The following is a 20536-nucleotide window of genomic DNA, read 5'->3' on the forward strand; positions in this document are numbered from 1 at the left end:
GGGAGGGGGGAGGCTGGGAAGGGATGTGAAGGGTAAACAAAAGGAGGAGGCTGCAATGCTTGGTAAGAAATGTACGAATTATCCTGCCCATGTAACTGTAACCCCTCTGTACAGTATCTTCACAAATAAAATAAAAAAAATTGAAAGCAAAGGAAAATACACACCTTTACATAGTGACATGGCCATTCTATTTTAGATATCTATCTTTTTATCCTTGGGCTTTTCCTATGAATCCCATAATTAAACAGTATTTCTAAAGGCCTTTACTGTTTTCTCCCCTGTCAATTCCTACCTGTAACTGTGCTCTTGCTTCAAGCATGTATGTCTGTCTGATCTGATAAGGAAATATTTGTAATGGGACAGTCCTGATTTGGGTTGTCCTCATATAATTATTAATAGCTCCCCTGTTACCTTCCAGACCATCCTCATTTGAATGATAAGTTATATGGTTTCCCATTATTATAAAATATATTCAGGAAATAACCATTTTTACAATCCAAGAATAGCATATATCTCAATGTACAGAACTTAAAGGAAAAATTAGTATTTACTCAGAAAAGTAATTTTAAAGTAATTGATTTGACTAATCAAATTTTTGCCTCTTCATCTTTTGTCTCTAATTAGAGGCTTATGTTTTATTGTTTTATTGTTTTAGTAGCCAAGTTCCCAATGAACCACCTTTTACCTAAAATTGTATATATACTAAGTAGAAAAAAAGAGGTTGTAAAGTTCCCCACAGTTAAGTATGATGTGGGTTCTCATTCCTACCACAGAGTAAATCAGATTCAACATAGCAATAATCACAGAATGGAAAAGAAGTTAATCTTACCTGCACTTGCCCCTAAGAAAGATTCTCTCTAGGTAACTGCAAATATATGCCTATCACATCTCCTCTTTTTATGACCAGACAAGGCAATATAAAGTACTTTCCAAAGAAAATGAGTATAGCTCTCTTTGCAATCTTGCAAAATAAATTTTTTCTCACTCTGATGAAAGCTTAATGCCTTAGGAAGGTGAGTCCTGTTAATTCCTTTCACATTAAGCCAGATATATTCCAAAGATTTCTCCTATTGTCCTCAGCTCATAGGGGACATGAAAGGGTTGGAGGCAAATTAGAACAGACAAAGAAGAAAAATCCTTGCTCTCTGAAACTCTTCCTTTGTGGTTCTCTCCCTTAGTTTGAACCCAACATGAATTATAACTGGAGTTGCCCAAACTTCTTTTTCTTCTTACATTGAACCTTGGTAATTATAAATAAACAATTTATGAGGTATAGCATGTCCACACTCTTTTGTAGTAAGACATCAATCAAATATAAGACCATAAAAGTGTCGAGAATCTGTATGGTATAATGTGCCTTGTGGTGTAACCTCTAGAATTTCTTCTGTATTTTCTAAAGGAAAGAAAACTCACACAATCAATTTTTCTTTCCAGAAATTAGAATACATTAATCATAATAAGCAATGAGTATCACAGCAAAGGACGCAATAAAAAAAAATAACCACAGGCCAGTAAGCACAATAGAGAAGCTAGCTGTTTTTTAGTACCACCCCAAAATGAAATTATAATTTCTTGTAGGTCAATAACTGACAGTTGTGTTTTTCACATCTGTAGCTTTGATCTTTTTCTTTTGTGGTTCATTATTCATCTATTGAATTCTTTCATTGTTCAGTATTTTAAAGAACATATAATTCCAGGCTGATCACAAATAGGTAGTATATTTGTAAGCTACTGCTTTTTTGCACGCTCTTTCCTTGCTAGTAGTGAGCCAGGTTATAGTTTACTGTGGCTCCTGTCTTAACAACAGAGCCATTTGGAAAGATGGAGCAGAGCAATAATACTGTCTATTGCAAGACACCCTTGAGGCCCTGGGAAGTAGGGGGCCGTGCCGGGGATGGGGGGAGTTATAATACTAAGAAGCAGCCCTCCCTGGTGCTCAAAGCAAAAAGCTCTGAAGCCTGGGAAAGTCCTTCTACTCAACCTTCCCAGCTTCAACCCCCTTTCCCTTGTAATTAAATGTCTGATACAGTCATGCTGAAAATGTCAAAAGGTTTAAGAAAGGTTTCAATAAATTCATGGATGTCACAGCTGCAGGCAGCTATCTAAGAAATCGTAAAAGGACACTTTGCCTTCCCAAAGATCTTGGCATCTGGACTCAGGGCTTAGATTGAGCCCAGGCCTGATTGGAATGGATGGTGCTGGTGTCCAATGGCCTTAATTAAAGTATCTCTCACACCTGTTCTCTGGAGCACACTCTTATTATAGTGAAATAGTAAAATAAGGTAATATGTAAATGTTAAGACACTTTTATAGTGACTCTGGTGTTAGAATCATAGAAGGATAGAAAAATTTAACAATATTATCATTTTAATGTCCTCAACTGCACAATGAAGGTTAATCTCCTGTACCTTTTTCCCATGGGACAATATTATTGCTATTCCTGCTATGATTTATGTTTATGATTTGATCTATAAAAAAGAAACCTCCTTTTAGTCTGTTTCTAATATATCATATTCTCCACTTTTCATTTATAATACACTGAAAAAGGAGAGCGAGAAGCCCAGTTAAACTATGTCTGCCATTTTTAAAACATAGATGTTAATTAACTTGGAAATTTAATTATAAAGAATGGTATCTTTGGGTAGCTTTCAAAAAACTATAAAATTAAATTTTTTCTGCTTCCTTTTAAAAAGGGAATTTATCATGATAGGAGCTAAGTAATATAGACAGTAAGATAAAAAAATTGGTACACCATGTACTTTTCCTGTGTATTTTAGAAATTGATCTAATCCTATTTCTTATAAACTCATTTTATTCAGTAATTAACAAGTTAGTGCTTCTGGAATTAGACAAGTGATAGAAAGGGGCAGGATGCAAAGTTGACTCGAAAACCACTCCTCCCTTGAAAGTTATTTAGTATGTCACAGCATTTTGTTGGTTGGTACAAGTTGACAGTGTAACCCAAAGTGACTTCATGAATAAATATGAGACTATTGGCACTTTGGAAAATGGAGTTTAACTGCTGGATGGCAAGTAGGTCCGAGGGAGATTATGATAATATAAACTGTCAGGTTTTATAGCTAATAGAAGTGTTAAGTATGTACCAATCCAACATACCTGACAAAGGTTTACCTTTTTGATGAAAGAGTATGTCTCATTAAAAATGCCAATCACAGTAAACAGGTAGTTTCTTTTAAAAAAAGAAAAAAAAGTAATTCCTGTAGACAATTCACTTGCCTTTACTATGAAAACATGGTTTCTCTGGCCAGAATGATGACTATACCTTTACTCAGTGAGACTTGCTCTTTATTTAAAACCAACAAAGCTTGTATAATAAAGCAATCAGAACTTAGTCTTATTTTAATTTCTACATTTAGTAATAAAATGTTCATCTTATAGCATTTCACAGAACACAACTATAAAATTGTGTTCCTTGGTTATTTATTTTTGTTCTTTGAGAGGGCCTCACTATGAAGCCCAGGCTATCCTGAAACTCAATCTTCCTGCCCTGGTCTCCTCCGAGACAGGATTGATTTCATGTGTGTATCATACCTCAGACTCATCTATGTCATGTTAATATACTCAAAATGCAGAAGTTTATTTTACTTCTCATTCTCTGTGTTTGAATGTCCTGTTAACATTCTTCCTCTAAAACGTCTCTTAATAAGAGATAATCACTTATATATTGTTGGTGATTATACATCATAAATATGTTTATTTATATGTCAGTAATAACAATAATGGTCTAAAAAGTCTTCCAACTCCAAACTAGTTTTTTTTAAACTTTTTATTGTGAAAATAACGTACAGAGGGGTTACAATTATATGAGCAAAGTAATGAGTACATTCCTTATCAAGTATTGTTGCCTCCTCCTTTGTTTTTTCCCTACCCTCCCATCTCCACGACTACACTCCTCCCCCACCCACCCACCCCCGCCAAAGTTGTAAAGTTTGTTTTTCAACATAGCATCTTGTACATCTCATTTTTGCAATGGGTCCACCTGTATCCCAAATTATACTAACATCAAATACAGTGAAAATAGGGTTTATATCATGGGAGAGGGACATACAAAGCAACAAAAAAATCACCTTATAAATACGTTAGAAACAATAGCAAGAAAGAAAAAAAACCACTTGTGTCTTATCTTGGGGTTCATTTCGCCTAACATCATCTTATCTGACCTTTTCTGCTTGTCTCAGACATATACTAATTATTGCAAATAAGAGAAACCATAGGACCTATGTTTCTTTGGGCCTGGCTTACTTAATATAATTTTTTCCAAGTCTCCATTTCCTCACAAACGGGGCAATGTCATTCTTTCTGATGGAGGCATAGAATTTCATTGTGTATATACCACATTTTCTTGATCCATTCATCTACTGAGGGGCATCTGGGTTGGTTCCATATCTTAGATATGGTAAATAATGCTGCAATAAACATAGTTGTGTTGGTAGCTTTAGTATGGTCTTGTTTGTGGACAGAAGGGAACCCTACTGCATTGTTGGTGGGAGTGTAAACTTGTTCAACCACTTTGGAAAGCAGTATGGAGGTTCCTCAGATAACTCCACATAGAGCTCCCCATGACCCAGCAATACCAATTTTGGGCATTTACCCGAATGATCACGACCAAACTAGTTTATATATTAATGTTTAAAATACCAATTTTGGGCATTTACCTGAATGATCACGACCAAACTAGTTTATATATTAATGTTTAAAAATATATATTAATGAATGGTTCTTACAGGAAGATTTTATAGTTCTTTTAGTGTGAATTTATGCTTTAGAAAAATTTGCTAACTTTTACTGAATTTTCAACAATATGATCAACTCTATCAAGTTCATCATAGCAGCAAAATTATCCTGCCACTCTCTCAGACAGAAACATCACAGCTTAATGTAGATGCTTAACTTTAGAGTATTTCTTTACAAGGGAGTTTCATATATTTGTCTTCTCTCCATCCCATATTAAACCCAATTATGTGGTTTAGGAATGTTTCTATTGACAGAATTGTGAAGGAGGAGGAAGACTATCTGAAGATGTTAGGAAAGAAATTATAGCATTGTAACAAAAGAATGTGAAGATGTGGTAGTCATCCACAGTAATACTAAAACAATGTAAAGGAAGAAGGCTTATGCATAGTGCATTGTAATTATAAGCAAATTGAAAACAAAACAGATTTTTCTAGATAAGTATTTTTTTTCAAAAATCAGTCTTGAAGAGCTTTCTGGGAGAGAGTACAGAACCACTTATGCAGGTCTATTAGCATCCTGGGCCTTCTCTTCCTCTGGCTATCAGTACAATGAAAGGCACTCTATCAACTCCTTTGTGATATTGAGAGTGTGTGTGATGATAGGAAATGTACTCATTGCCTTATTCATACCTGTAACCCCTCTGAATAGTACCTTTACAAAAAAAAACCCTCAAAGGATAACTTAGTAATGTCATCTTCTATGTGTTCAGTATTTCCAGACATGCAGAAAGTCTTCATATCTCAAACATAGCTCTGTGGAGGAGAGTGGAAGCATGTCAATTAGTCTCTTGCTGACTCTGATAGGTTTTAGTTCATGAGAGCAACAGGTCTCCAACTACTTCCAGAACTAAATAACTAGGTGTTCCAAGGTCCAAGAACTCTAAATGTAGATTTTTACTATATTTTAAAGTTTCATACTCCTACATGTTTATTAGATGTAGCGTAGATTGCATCCTAATTCTCATGAAGGATGTCTATCACTAAAATGAGCCAATTTAATTCAACTTTTTATTTATAACTTCAAATATCCAGATTATTGGGAATATCAAAATATTTGGACTGGTACACATAAATCAATATAACCACTCACTAGCTTGTATTTTACAATACAATAAAATCACTTTTTCAGTATTTTATGACGCAGTATTATAACATAGATTTTAAAAGTGCATGTTTAGTACATATTAAGTCCTGGGTTGACTTTACTTTTAAATAAGTATAAAAGTATTATTATTTTTTAAGTCCTGGGTTGACTTTACTTTTAAATAAGTATAAAAGTATTATTATCATGAGAATCAAAACCTTAAAAAAATTGGAAATGATTAGTTTTTCCATCCAGATCTGAAAGAATTCAGGCTCAGAGCATGGAAGACAGATGAACTGACATACATATTCACAAATAAAACTAAATCTACCCACTAGCATCCATGGACTTGGGAGAGGGAAAAAAATCATTAAATGTGAACAGAAGATTTGGGCGAGAGAGTTATGGTAGCAACAATAAGAAAATAAAGATGAATTTTTAATGCCATAAATGAATTTCAATTTTAATTCCCCATTTTCCCGTTCAGAACAAGTGCCACCCAGGACCAGTTTTCGAATGGATTCCTCTGGCAAGTATTCGTCAGTACCCATAGTGCTGTGAACAAATGTCTTCCACTTTGTTTCACCAACCATTTTTCTTAGTAATACTAGGTTTTCATTCTGTGATCACTGTGCTAATTTTATCCATCTTCATAAACATATATTCAATATAGAATTGGATATGGTGGTGGGTCTAAATGAAAATATCCATGAATGTTCACTATAAAATAAAATTTGATCTAGAAACAGCTGCCAAAGAAAAGCATCACACTGGCTAGATCTGCAGTGTCCCATACAATTGCCATTTATTTGCTCCTGAAACATGAAATTCACATCGGATTTGGAAGACTTGGGCAAATAATTGACTCTGTAATTTTTTGATTTATCCATTTTGAAAAGTCTTGCCAGTTTCGAATTAGGCTAAAATATATAACACTATTATAGAAATGAAGGAAGAAAAAAAGAAGTTGGATTTTTTTCCTTCCAGAATTAATCATGGAAATTCTTTGATCAGCTGATTAGAGCACTGGATTAAAAGCCTGAACACTCAGGCAGATACAGACAAGAGTATTTCTTAATAATAGCACTGTTTCGGGTCTGTGGGCTCACAGCACATCTCCAGCATTACCAAGATGACAGCTCATTATCCATCTCAGCATGTTCTAACATCCCCTGGAGAATATATGTGCTTGATATCATTTCATTCTGTAAGTTTCTGTGTCATGTTTTTGTGATATCTAAAAAAATATGGAAGGCATTTCTTGGTGTTTTGTCTTCCAATATCTGAAGTATTTGTTTATTTTGGCCTGAAATTTTAAACCACAGTTCTTCTTATATACTGAATTAAACACTGACTGTAAAATCCTTGCAAATTTAAAAAATATATTATGCCCAGAGAGAAAATGGGATCTAGTAATTACATTTGCAAAATTAAGTCAGGGTTTCATTTGAAATTCTAACAGCTTTCTGGCCCCAGCAAGCACATTTCTTTAAATGCTCAGCTTCTACATGTACTTTATTTAAAAATAAAAGGACCACCCAATAGCTTCATTACCTTGACTGACATATATATATATATATATGATAATCTGTTATATTAAAAATTATTGCTTAAAAGACAGATTATAATAAAATAAGATTCTATCATTCTATTTTGTAATCCAGATTTTTAAAGAAATGAACTTAACCAAATATTTTATTTAATGTCCACACAAAGAATCAAACTATTCTAGCAAGTCAAGCTGTTTCTTACTATTTTTCAGGTGTCTACAATGCTCTTTATCAGATTACTTGTCATGATTTTTTATTCAACTATCTTTATCATAATTATAGGGTATAATTAACTTTGTTTCTATATAATCCTTAGGTACCAAAGCAAATTGGATTTACGAAGTCCTAAATAATGAATTCATGGAACTAAGCAATAACTTGGTAGTAAAATAATGCAGTAGCTTCTTGGATCTAGTAAACTTATGAGCAATCTAAACAAGAAAAATTTATTTAGCAACTCCTATAAGCTAAATAATGGAATTCTGTTGTAGACAAAGAATAATGTCATCCAGGGAGAATGTTAGTAAGAAACAATGGAATCTTTGGCCAAGAACTTTGAAAGATCTATTCTTTACAAAGATCAGAGACAAGGAATGGAAGATTCCAGAAAGATTCCAGAAGATTCCAGAAATTCCTTCCAGTGGAAGCCTTTTCCTAAAAGAAAGACAACTCTGTGTGCATTAGTAGAAACACCAATTCCTGATTCCTTTTTGTGCAGTCGTTCTTAGATCTCATTATGAGGAAGGCCAAAAAATAGTATTGCATTTTCCAGCAGGAAAAATTGAATAAGTTCATTCTTTGTGCCAAACTGTGATAATAAGCCACGGCACTTATGTTTTAATTAAAACATGAAAGAGATTTCAAGTACCAAAATTTAATTGACATGTTTACAGCAGCAGCCCATGTGCCAAATTAATCCATAAAAAATGCTGTTCTTTGCATATTTGAAGATTGAATCATTCATAAAATTAGTCAATTGTGTTCAGCCATCCTGTCTTTTCTCTAAACTGTGCACAAAACCATGATTTTTATAAGTACAACCAGGATACAAAAAGTATGTGCAGCCCCATGGATGCTTAAGGCAAAGTAAGAATTAGCTTTTGGAATTTTGTTGCTCTGTAATAGAAGGGAGATTGCTCTAATGCCTAGATGTAACTACCATTTGCTAGGTTTTCTTAAATATTGGGTTTTGCAATATTGGTAGGAGTCTAGGCTAATGTAGGACTTGCAAATTCTACCCTAATAGCTTACCTTAGAGCTCATGTCAAATTCTATCTGGAAAGAGTATCATGAGATAGATGATTTGTTTCATAATGACTGGACATCGTGGAACTCATCTTCTAAGAAAGAAGCAACATTGACCATGACTTTCCATTGACACCAGTGTTCAAGGAATCTTCTGTCTCTTCTTAGTCCATTTCCTCCCAACCACTGCCCCCTCTTACCTAAATCAAGAAATATCTGGCAATGCCCCTGATAGTCCTAAAAAAGGAACTGAGGAAAAGGAAGAAAATAAAAATAAGCACAGAATGAAAACAATAAAGCATAAACTATTTTTTTAAGTATGAGGGGCAGAAGGGGAGTGATTGAGTGACTTTCCAAGGTCCTGGATCCTAAAGTTATCTATCAGACCCCTTCGTGTAACAAAATCGTGGTACATAGTTTATTTATAAATGAGATAGAGGAGTAGTGATCATTAACTTCCATGGAAAAGCATTGAAGAGTTGCCCTTAGATTTCTTCACAATAATAAGGGAAGAGATAAAGCATGTTACAGTCACTGAGCCTTGTCAGCAGGCCAGAAGAGCAGCTAAGGTGAAGTATTAGAAATACTCTTTGCAAAAAGCTAACAAAGCAAGAAAAAGAATAATATCTCCCAGCATTGTGCATATAATTTTAGTTAGTTTTTAAAGCCAGACTCAAAGAGGAAGGGAAACAAAAATAAACCAAAGAAAAATTATCTTTCAAAAAGCTCTTATTTAAAAAAAAAATTACTGCCTCAAGGCAGTCTATCAGTTAAACTTTTTTTCCAGTTAATTGTTTCTCAAAAGTTTCCATGGCCTACAGCCTTTGAATCTGTGTTCAAAATGAGCAAAGAAATAAAAGTTAAATCACATCTGCTAGCACAGTTCCTCAGTGGGTCCCTCTGCTCTCTGCTAGTCTCTCTTTGCTTGTGTACGTAAAGTTGCCTCAGTCTAGAATGCAAAGGTAAAACTGACAGGTTTGTCACCTTCTACCATATCACCTTCTACCATATATTTGAAAACAGGGTAAACCAAAGCATCAGTCAGGGAACTATATTTGTCAGGGGAAAAAAACACATCAATGTAGACACATAAATAAATTAGCCAAAATCTAAGTTTTCCTCTGTAAAGAAAATACTGATTTGTTCATATTTTTTAAAAAAGTGATTTTTTTTCTATTTCTCCAGGAATCAATGGATTCTTTGACATAAGCCAAACCCCTTGTACCTTGACACAGCTCAAAACCAGTGTCAGGATCATCAGAATTTTGGCATTTGCTAAAGGGGAAAGTTTCACTCAACAAAGTCGGAATTCCTTTTAGAGTTCTTCATTCCATACTAATGGGGGCTGAAGTCATCCAGAGGAGCCATTCCCCATTTACTAGACACAGTGATATGAAAGTGAGAAGATAGGACAAGTATCATTGTGATGGTCAACTATATGGTGGCACAATTGTCCTGGACATCAAGAGGATGTCGCCTCTTATTTGTGTTTCCTGTATACATGATCTAGAGTCTCCAAGCTGAAAGTGACCTAAAGAGGAGATTACCATGAGCAATTATAACCAACTTGTGGAAGTTGGACTTGTGATGGGGCACTATCTTTCATCTCCCATCCCTCTTTGCCCTTCCTCCCCTGGGAACAGTACAAATATCTGCTGTGAGTTTATAAGGCTGCTCAATTACCTCCAGACTCCACGCTTAGCAAACTCTCCATGTGTCTCATATCCACTATGATAGATGCCAGAATCAACTAAGTTCAAAATCCAGTTCTGTCTTTACTTTTCCATCTTCCTTTACTACCCAACATGAATTGGCTACTAATAGAAACCAAATTCTTCTACATTCTCCCATCTTTAAAATGGGAATGGTTATACAGTTTATAAAGGATAACAAAAAAATTGGTGTAATCTAATTAATGGCTCTTTTTTTTCATTTTTTTTATTGTTCATTGAATCAAAAAGACCTTGGTTATATGTGCACATTTGGTCATAGAAGCGATTGTATATTTTGTACTGTATGTATATATGTGTGTACACATATGTGTATATATATATATATATATGCACACATATATATGCATTGTACATAAGGGCTTAATTCAGCTTTCTATAAAAGAGAATAACTGTCAAATACAAAACACACCTGACCATCAGTCAATGAATCACTTTCTAATATACCTACAAGTATATATTCATATGCCTTCATCTTTTTGAGATCTTTTTATGTCTCCTGGGGATTCTCCTCTGAAATCATATCCTAATTTCCAAAACTATCCTTTTAAGCAAATGGAATTTTCTTTAATACCTGCTTGTATCTATTCTAATACTGTCTTTAAACTACTGAGACCCAGAAATCACTAAGCATTTCTTAAACAAAGATCATTCAATACATATTCCTCCAGGTTGCTGATCAGCCACTAACATTCTAACAGTGGGTATGATATTTTCCCTAGAAGGCCCAGGAAAGGAAGAAGTGGAGGAGCACAGGAAATAATCTCCTCAGAAAGTCAAAAAATTTCTTGACGTTTCAGTTTATTCTAGAGCTAAAGGAAATCCAGTTCAGGAATGTTTCTTAGTTCAGGTACATTTCAGTTCATTTAGCTGATTTTAGAAAAGTATCTATGCTCTCCTTTATTTTTGAGTGCACTAATGAAGTTATTATCTATAGTAGCTTCCACATTTCAAGAATGTTTGGGCTGTGAGTTTGTCTTAGCCCAGATGAATTTCTACCCAAAAGTTGTAAATTAACTGAGGGAGTTTGTGAGAACACAAACACTTCACTTAAATCCTAATTAAGAAAAGTTTAAAATCTATATTTTCTAATTTTTACTGTCTCAACAGAGACATCTATTAGGCACAAGTTGATAATCTGTACACACAGGCTCACTAATACACACCCCTGTCTCTATACTGGATCTATCAAGCCATACACAGATACTGCTTAATTATTAGGTAATACTTTAGTAGGTAATTCCAAGTTTTGGCATCTGTTCTTTCTCACTTCTTGACTAATCAAAAGTAAATAGCTCAAAGTCACAGCCAAGATTCTTGAAGCATTCTGAAAGCTCTCGAGGAAACTAAAAAATTATAGACACATCAATATATTCACTCAGAATATTCATGGGTTCTTCCTGCCTATGTGAATACCCTAGGAATGTCCTTGGTTGCCCACTGTTATTCCACTGACCAACTGACTTTGGAAGCAACACTTCTTTCTTTGCTACCATGTTATCATAGCCTGCCTGTTCTTCATTGACTCTAACAGCATTCCCATTACTCACTTCCACAAAATTAATTTATCATCAGTGTGTTCAGTTACTCAGGGCTGGGAAAGAGGCAGGATTCATTACTCAATGGGATCTTCTTTATGCCAGGTCCAGATTATAAGGAATTGGATGTTCATCTTCGAAGGATGGAGTCTGGATTTGGCTTCCGCATCCTCGGGGGAGATGAGCCTGGACAGCCTGTAAGTTAAATTCACTTTATTTTCATACTTTGGCTCATTTGGAAATGTCTTAGCAGTGTCAAATGAAAAATGTTGAAGTCGGTTTGTTTCTTGCTATTCTCTTTTAAAAGGTCTCACCATATACAAGTGTCTCCAATATTTCATCATAAATCACATTAGGAGAGGAACATTACTTCTTTCTTAAAATGGATTGGATTCTTTTTATTTCAAATACGGCATTGGAAAGTTGTTCTCTCTGAGAGGCAGCTCATGGGTAGATATACAGCACATCAGAAGATACATGTCAAGAGATGATTTGGGACTGCACCATTTTGTTTATTTGCAGCCAAAAAAAAAAGAAAAAAGAAAAAGACAAAACATGGGGAAGGATAAGTAGATGTAAAATCAGGTTCAGTGCTGAAAAAAAATGTCTTACTAATTGAATTAAGGGACTACAATGAGAAGACATGCAGGAAGTCAACTTCAACTAGCTCTGGAGAAGCCTTTCTTGACTATATACATACATGTATATATCAAGAATGAAAGCCCAAAGTAGCAATAGTTATTGATACACAAGGAATATACCAAAACTAGATTTAAGAGAATATATTAAAATGACAGCTATAAAACACTTACTGTTAAAGATCTATCATAACTAATACCTAAGGCACAGTGAAACTGAAGTTTATGTAAGTTTTGAATAAATAAAGTCTTAGAGCTGTTTATTCTAGTATCTCTGCCTACCTCCTCATTCCAATAAGAGACTTCTCTTCTATACCTCAGTTTCCTCAACTACAAGACAATAGTCCTTTCTCTGGAGTGACTTTGAGAAGTAGATAAGGTGCTAAAGCTCTCAGTATTATATCTGGATCATATGACATACTGCATAAATGTTTGTTATCATCAACTTGGTCTATCATGTTAATAGACTGTTTCCCCAAAGTAAAAATAAATCTGATGAGCAGACATCTCAAGGATAAAATAAAGGTCAGTCTACACTAAAAAAAATCCCAATCCCAGGAATAAAATCTGACCACAATCAGCCAGCATGCTACTATCTTCCTCTTCGTAACCCTGGTCCTCTCTCCTTGTCACCTGATTCAGAGATTCTCTGTCACCCATTCAGCCCTCCAGCTACATTCCCTTCTGAACAGAGTCTGGAAACTGAAAACCTAGAGAACTGAAAATACTATACATTTCTTTAATACATGTAAACTTTTAATATTGCCTTATGTCCCAAACCTCCTGGCCTCCAATGAATATCTGGTATGGCTTTCCCTCAGTATACTCTAATGCACTTTTATATCTACATGTCTTTGTTGGATCCCCAGGATTTCTTCTAAGCACAGACTTTATCTCTGTGTTGTATTTAATAGTTTATAACTTTTAAAATGTGCCATTGTTTAGAGTTAGCTTAACTTGAGGTCCTCCAGTTCTTCGGATCCCAACATCTGCCTGAGTTCCTGAGAGCAACTAAAAGTTACTGTGAACTCTCAGGAAAGAAGTTGCCATTGCACTCATACTACACACCAGCTGTGATATGGAGGTCCTTGGCTCACTGTGCCTGGTTACCAACTTTTTGAGTCCAGTGAGACAGACTATCCATATATGCAAGCTACATGAAGACAGTTTGTTATTTGCAGGTAGGCAGCAAAGGACAACAGAAGCTTAAGATTCATTGAGAGCTGGTCCTCTAAGGCTCAGAATAATTTCTCAGAACAAATAGTATCCCAACTTTCATGCATCATAACTGAGGAACCCCCCAAATTGGTCCATTGTGAGATTTACAAACCAGAGTAATAAGTATCACTGGGCTATACAATTGAATCATTCTGTTTATACTGGTGACTGGTACAGAGCTCAGGTTGTTTCCCTTCTTATCTAGAATGGTACAGTCTCAGAATATTCTACAGTTGTTCCTGAGAATTACAAACAAGAAAAGGGAGAGTTGGGGCAGTCCAGGGCCAGTGGAGAACTGTGTGGTAATCACAGCATTCTTTAGAAGCCAGAGAAGTATTACGATTATAATTTTGTTACAGTGAAAACCAGCTCAAAGAAGACCTATCTAGGACAAATTCCAAAGAAATTTCAAATTTCAAAGCTTTCCTTATCCTCAGGTTACCCTAGAGCAATGACCTACCCTATCTATATTGCCAACCAGAAAGGCTCATTCAAATGTGGGATCTAGGGTGTTTATTGGGGTTTATGACATGGACATGAGTAATTGAATCATTGCCCACATGAATCTTTAGTCCCCCTTTTCTGCCATAGATCAGATTAATAAAACATTGCTCAAAGGCCCAACCCTCTAGTTACTTGATTGATATTTCTGATAAAGGTAGCCCTCACTCTAAGCTAGTGTGTATGGCCCCATCCTGACCATAAACCATAGCAGGTATAGCCTGAAGAGTTCACCACAGGCAGCAAGGGAGTTTACCTGGCAGGAACTAGGGACAATGATCAGACTTCTCTTTGAACAAAATCCCATTTCCAAATTAATAATAATGTCATAGAAGATACCAAATAATGAAACATAATTAAAAACAAGCTCAAAATTAAAAACTGCTGAAATATAATTTTATTGCATTTGTGCACTATTGAGCAAGAACTAAAAAAAACTGCAGGAGATAGAAGGGTAAACTCAAATCAAATCCAATGCATTTATACTAGCATAATACTTCAGGTTTACAAAGTAAGGAGTTTCTAAACAGACAGATGAGTTTCCTCTTCTAGAATATTCTAAAATGCTTTTTTATCCCCTCATAACAATATGTGAGTCAAGAACTGTGATTTTAATAGTGTTCATATTTTCCAACCTTAATACAGAACCTGATACAAATAAATACATGTAAAATGGAAGAGAATACTTCTTTCCAATATGAAACTGTCAACTGAGCCTCTCAAAACAAACAATGATCTGGAGTGTGCATTTTCTGAGGCCAATAGAATCTCTAGAATCAAAGAATCCCAAGATGAGGTCTCAGCAATATGTTTGATGAACTTTCCAGTGTGTGTGTGTGTCTGTGTGTGTGTCAGTGTCTATGTATTTATGTTTGTGTCTGTGTCTGTTTTCTGTGTGTGTGTGTATGTCTGTGTTTGTATCTGTTTGTGAGTCCTAGGGCTTGAACTCAGGGCCTACCCATTATCCCAGAACTGCATTTACTCAAGAGTAGCTTTCCACTACATAAGCTATAGCTCCACTTCCAGCTTTTTTTGTTTTTGCTTTTGTTTTTGTTTTGGATTAGTTTATTGACTGGAGATGAGTGTCTCACAGTCTTTCCTACCTGGGCTGGCTTCACACCATAATCCACAGATCTCAGCCTCCTAAATAGATTGGATTATAGACCTGAGCTACTTGTAGCTGGCTCCCCCATATTTTTAAGTGTCTGAGCACTGGCATTTCACATCTTTAAAACATGGATTTCCATCTTCTTTTGAAAACTGGACTTCACACCATTGAGCTTGCCTTTCTCCATAATTACAAGTAGCTGGAGATAAGTAGTGATCCTTTTAGACTGAGCCTGACCCCAACTCCCCCAAGTTCCCCTGGGTTATTTACACTACTATCTTTCAGACTCCTACCTCCAAAAGATTAGATGGAAAGCAATTGAGAAGATGAAAGAGTAGGCCAAATGAACATCCAACCATGACCAGATCATAATCTTTATAGGCCCTAGGCACTAAAAAAATATCATTTTAATTCTAAGATACCTGTAATTCCCTTTGCCCATGTATAGATACAAATGCAATAAAAAGTTGCCACAAAAGAAATAGAAGGCAAAAGCAACAAAGTTCTACTTTTTCTTCTAATGCATACTTTCACATAGATTTTGAAGTGATGATTGCTAGATTCATGATTGCTAGTTTAGAAGATAAACCAACCCTCCACTTAGCTAATGTCACCTTCGGCTGTCCCCTTCCTCAGACCTGACTCTGTTTGGAAGATACAGCCTGATTGAGCCATAGGGAGGGTATAGTCATGGCTAGCTCAAGAAGGAAGTGGTCTCAAGAGAGAGAAGTCCTTCTAGACATTGCCTGAGATGGAAGGAAAAGAATTATCAAAATAAAACCCATATTGCTCAATGTGAAGTTCAGGTGTGTCTATACTGCCTTGGAATGTCTTTTTTTCTGCCGGTTTTATGCAGCACTTCCCATGTACCCAACCCTTTCAAGTATTGTCTTTGCATTCCTAAATCCTTTCTCCCCGTCAGTAGGTAGTCATCAGGTATTTATTATAAGTCTCCTCGGATTACATGGATTGCTGGTTATCTTTATTGTGTCTGTTTAGATTTATTCCTGTTTATTTCTTCATTTGAATGATTTAAGATACACTCGGGCTGCAAGTTACAGTTTTAATTCTAAAACCATAAAATACAAAGCCTTAACTCTCCCTGACACAAGGAAAGTAAGAAAACAAGACTTGAAAAGCAGAACACTGCCTCTCAGAGTGGCCGTGTCAGGAAGGTGTGTCGACTGCAAGATCTCCCGTTAGCCTTACCTTCCTGCTCTTCTGCATCCTAAGCCCAGACACAACATACAAAACAAAGGCTCTACCCTCCTTTAATTGCTGGGTATGCTACAAAAGTTTTGGAGTGTAAACTCACTTGGTTTCAAGACTCCAGGAGGTCTCATAGATTACAGCAAACAGGTTTCTGCCTCTCTATATATGAAATGGTGTTGATGTCCCAGGGTGCACATTAAACATGACAACTTTGCTTTTGGCAAACAATGAACAGCAGGGCTCCAGCTCAAGCAAAGCATAGGGGCATTTTTCTTGCAAAAGGAAATACTTTTCACCGTTAAATAACAATAGAAATAGAAAGAAATGAAAAATTGCCAGAAAGGAACAAAAATGAGATTTCCAGCTGTGCGCTGAAGAGATGGAAAAGCATCAAGATAGAAAGATCTAGAAAACACCACTTTAAAGAAAAGCTTATATGGAGAATAACCACTCCAAAAAAAAAAAAAGACAATATGTCAGAACTTAGTGTAGCAGTCTGGTGTAAACTCATGGAGATATTTCATAAGGAGAGGGCCCAGGGTTGCCCTCAAGCAAATGGGGTTGTACTAACTCTGGGTATATAGTGCAGGAAACATGTAAAAGGAGAGGGTCTAGAAAAATGGCTTGGGTTTTGTTTGTATCTTGTTTGTTTTGGTTTTCTTTTCAGCATCCTCCTCTGTGCTGGCTTACTGAAGTATCAACCACTTGAATGTGAATTGCTGTAATTTCACATCCAATACTTTGTTTTGTTCTGTGACTCAAAGCCTGAGATTAAATGGAGCTGCGGAATTGTTTTGTCTCTTTGGTTTCCTACAGGAGGCATTGAAAAAGACAGGGCCATAGGTTAGTCATTTGTGGGGACACAGAACCTTTTTGCCACCAGATCTGCCTTTAGGGCCAGAGCCATTGGGCTGGGATAAAAAGTAACTCTGAGAGTGCAAAGAGAAAACTGGAGAAGGGGCACTGAGGCTGATGCTATTGTCTAGAGAAAGCTATAGTCCAGAGAAAGCTAGAGAATGGAGCAAGAGTTGGATTGGCTAAGCTGACTCTTCACCGGGATAGCCAAGGGTACAGAAAGGTCAGCAAGACCAGAAGGAAAATGTGACCTTGGAGAAAGGGAACCCGAACAAGCACCTTCAGCAGATCTGGAAGATAGCTGGTCTGATAGGTCAAGGAACTTAGATCAGTACTTAGAGAAACTTGGGTGTGATTAGTGGGACCAGATCCTGTGACCATCAGACCCAAGGGAAACCTACTCAAAGTTCAGTGTGTAATTGATTCATGGACAATTAGCATCAACTAACTTCTAGGAGCTTGTTAGAACACATGCAGAATCAGACTCTCAGATTAGACCCAGCACTGTTATAACAAACATCCCCATGCAAATTTAGTATATCCCAAAGTGGGAGAACTACTACCTTGAAAGGCTACCTATCCTGCAGCACATTCTCAGCAGCTTTGAAAAGCATGGAAACTTACACAATGCGAAGCCAACATGAATTACAGTGCTAAAGAGAACCTTAGATTATCCAGTCCCTGCAGTTAGGTGGCAAATGGAAAACAATAGAATATGTCAAGTATACAAATCATATTTGACGTAAAGCAAAAAAAGTTGGTTATTTTTTTCTGAAGAAAGACACACATAGAACTATCTCTGTGTCACCAATGAAATATACAGCACCAAAGATAAAAACTGCCAAAGGCTAAGCATGAGAGCGGTAAGCACTGCCAGTGTGAGTGAATGGTCAGTTTCTGCCCAGCAAAGTGAGAGATTCCTAATGCATGGGGGAAAATACCATGAACCTAAGGGACAAACACCTCTACTGCCACAGCTCAAATCTAAAACTATCACAACCTGGGAAGAGAAGGCAATCACTTTCATAACCTTGTTCCAATTGAGGGGCTTTATCATCTCTGTAGGCACAGCCTTCAACTGTAGTGACTTGCAGCACCTGACCTCGCAGGCACCTCACATGATAAATCTTGTGATCACAACCTTTTTAAAAGCAAAGTACAGAATAGATTATCTCATGTATATCATACTAAATAAGACTCTAGACCAAATTATATTGTCCTATCAACGTTTATTTAGATACACAGTTGAAGTATTTGTTGAATATGCTGTGTAGCAATAAATATGTTAGATTTGAAAGGACCAAGTCGAGGAAGGTTTGAAGATTAAAAAGCTTCAACTTGCTGGACACCAGTGGCTCACACCTATAAACCTAGCTACTCAGAAAGTTGAGATGTGAGGATCACAGTCCAAAGCCAGCTCTGGAGTGAAAATTCATGAGACTCTTATTTCCAATTAACCACTAACAACAATAAATGTTGCAGGCAGGGGGGGGGCGGGGGGAGGGGAGGAATGGGAGTGGTGGGGGAGGAAAGGGATGGTAGGAGAAAAACGAAGGAGGGGTAACAATGTTTGACAAGAAATGTACTTATTACCTTACTCATGTAACTGTAACCCCTCTGTACAGCATCTTTACAATAAAATAAAATTTAAAAATAAAAATTAAGAAAAAAGCTGAAGTGAAGCTGTGGCTTGAGTAATAGAGTGTTAAACTTGAACACAAAACCTCAGGGATAGTGCCTAAGCTCTGAATTTGAGCCTCAGGACTGGCATAAAAAAAAAGCTTCAAATTGTTTTTTTAATGTGTCCAGTGAACTTCAGACTTTGTTCACATATCAGTTTCTCAAAGAGGCCAATGCAACCCAACCCTAACACTGCCTTGCTGTTTTTTTTCCCAAACATGCCTCTGGGACACTACATAGTTTGCATTACTATATGATTACACAAGTATAATTTATATAGGAAATGTAATATCGTTTTTACAATTATCATCTGACCACTAGAATAGAATTTCTATGGGGAGAAGATTTTTGTTATTATTCACTAATGGATTCCTAAAACTTAAAAGTATCAACAAATAATCTGTTGAGTGAGGATGAACGAAGTAGCTCATATCCACAGCAAGATGGAAGGAAAACAGATGTTTTTATCCGCACCTTATTTTTTATTTATTTACTTATTTTTTTTTTTAGATTTTAAAAGTTTCATTGTAAAGGTGATGTATAGAGGGGTTACAGTGACATCAGTCAGGTCATGAGTACATTTCCTTTTGAACAATGTCACCCTCTCCCTCCTTCTCTCACAGATTTTCCCCTCCTAACCTCCCTCCCCTCAAAGTTGTTTAGGTCATTTCCAACACAGTGTCTAGTGGATTTTACTGCTGAATTGCCCACAGTTTCTGTGCTTACCCTTCCCCTCACCAAATCAATAAACTTATATACAAAACAAAGGATAGAGAAATATAAAACAAGGACAGACGGGAATAAACCAAAGAAAGAAAGAAGAACTACAAACAGTGCAATTTAAAAACCTCTTGCTTCCATTTCTTGGAACTCATTTCCATTAGCATCATTTTATAAGAATGCAGCTTGCAATCACTTCTATAGTACAAGTTGCCTTATTACCCTTAGCTTGTGTAATGCCTTTCAAGACACATCACACTAGGAATCATGTTCCAGAAAGCTTTGTGTGATGCCCTAAATTTGAGGTATGTGTCTCTTATATGTGCTCTTTTAGTCTCATATTGTCATATACTTTCTTTCTTAATATACATTTTTATTGTAAAGATACTGTACAGAGGAGTTACAGTTACATGATTAAGGTAATGAGTATGTTTCCTATCAAGCATTGTTACCCCCTCCTTTGTTTTTTCCCTATCATCCCTTCCTTCCCCAACTTCTCCCTCCTCCCCTCCAAAGTTTTAAAGTTCATTTTCAACATAGTGTCTTGTACATCTCATTGTTACAATGGGTCAACCTGTATCCTTGTTTCACCATTTTGTTATTTCCTTTCCCCTCCCCAAATTACAAAAAAGCAGGAAGAACATACAAAGAAACAAAAGAAAATCACATAGTACATTATAAATACATTAAAAACAATAGCAAG

At 36.1% G+C, this 20536-nt stretch overlaps 1 protein-coding gene across 1 annotated transcript in view; it reads left to right on the forward strand.

The window, feature by feature from the left end:
- The window catches only part of Magi2 (membrane associated guanylate kinase, WW and PDZ domain containing 2), a gene marked incomplete at its 3' end in the record, with an annotated part of 913285 nt that overhangs the window by 794523 nt on the left and 98226 nt on the right, over window positions 1-20536 (forward strand). Inside the window, exons 15-16 of the mRNA XM_013035261.1 lie at window positions 6326-6367; window positions 12007-12098. Of these exons, the coding sequence (XP_012890715.1) occupies window positions 6326-6367; window positions 12007-12098 (134 nt within the window). The remainder of the gene's footprint in view (window positions 1-6325; window positions 6368-12006; window positions 12099-20536) is intronic.

Source organism: Dipodomys ordii, unplaced genomic scaffold, assembly GCF_000151885.1.
Source record: "Dipodomys ordii isolate 6190 unplaced genomic scaffold, Dord_2.0 Scaffold207, whole genome shotgun sequence".
NCBI lineage: Eukaryota > Metazoa > Chordata > Mammalia > Rodentia > Heteromyidae > Dipodomys > Dipodomys ordii.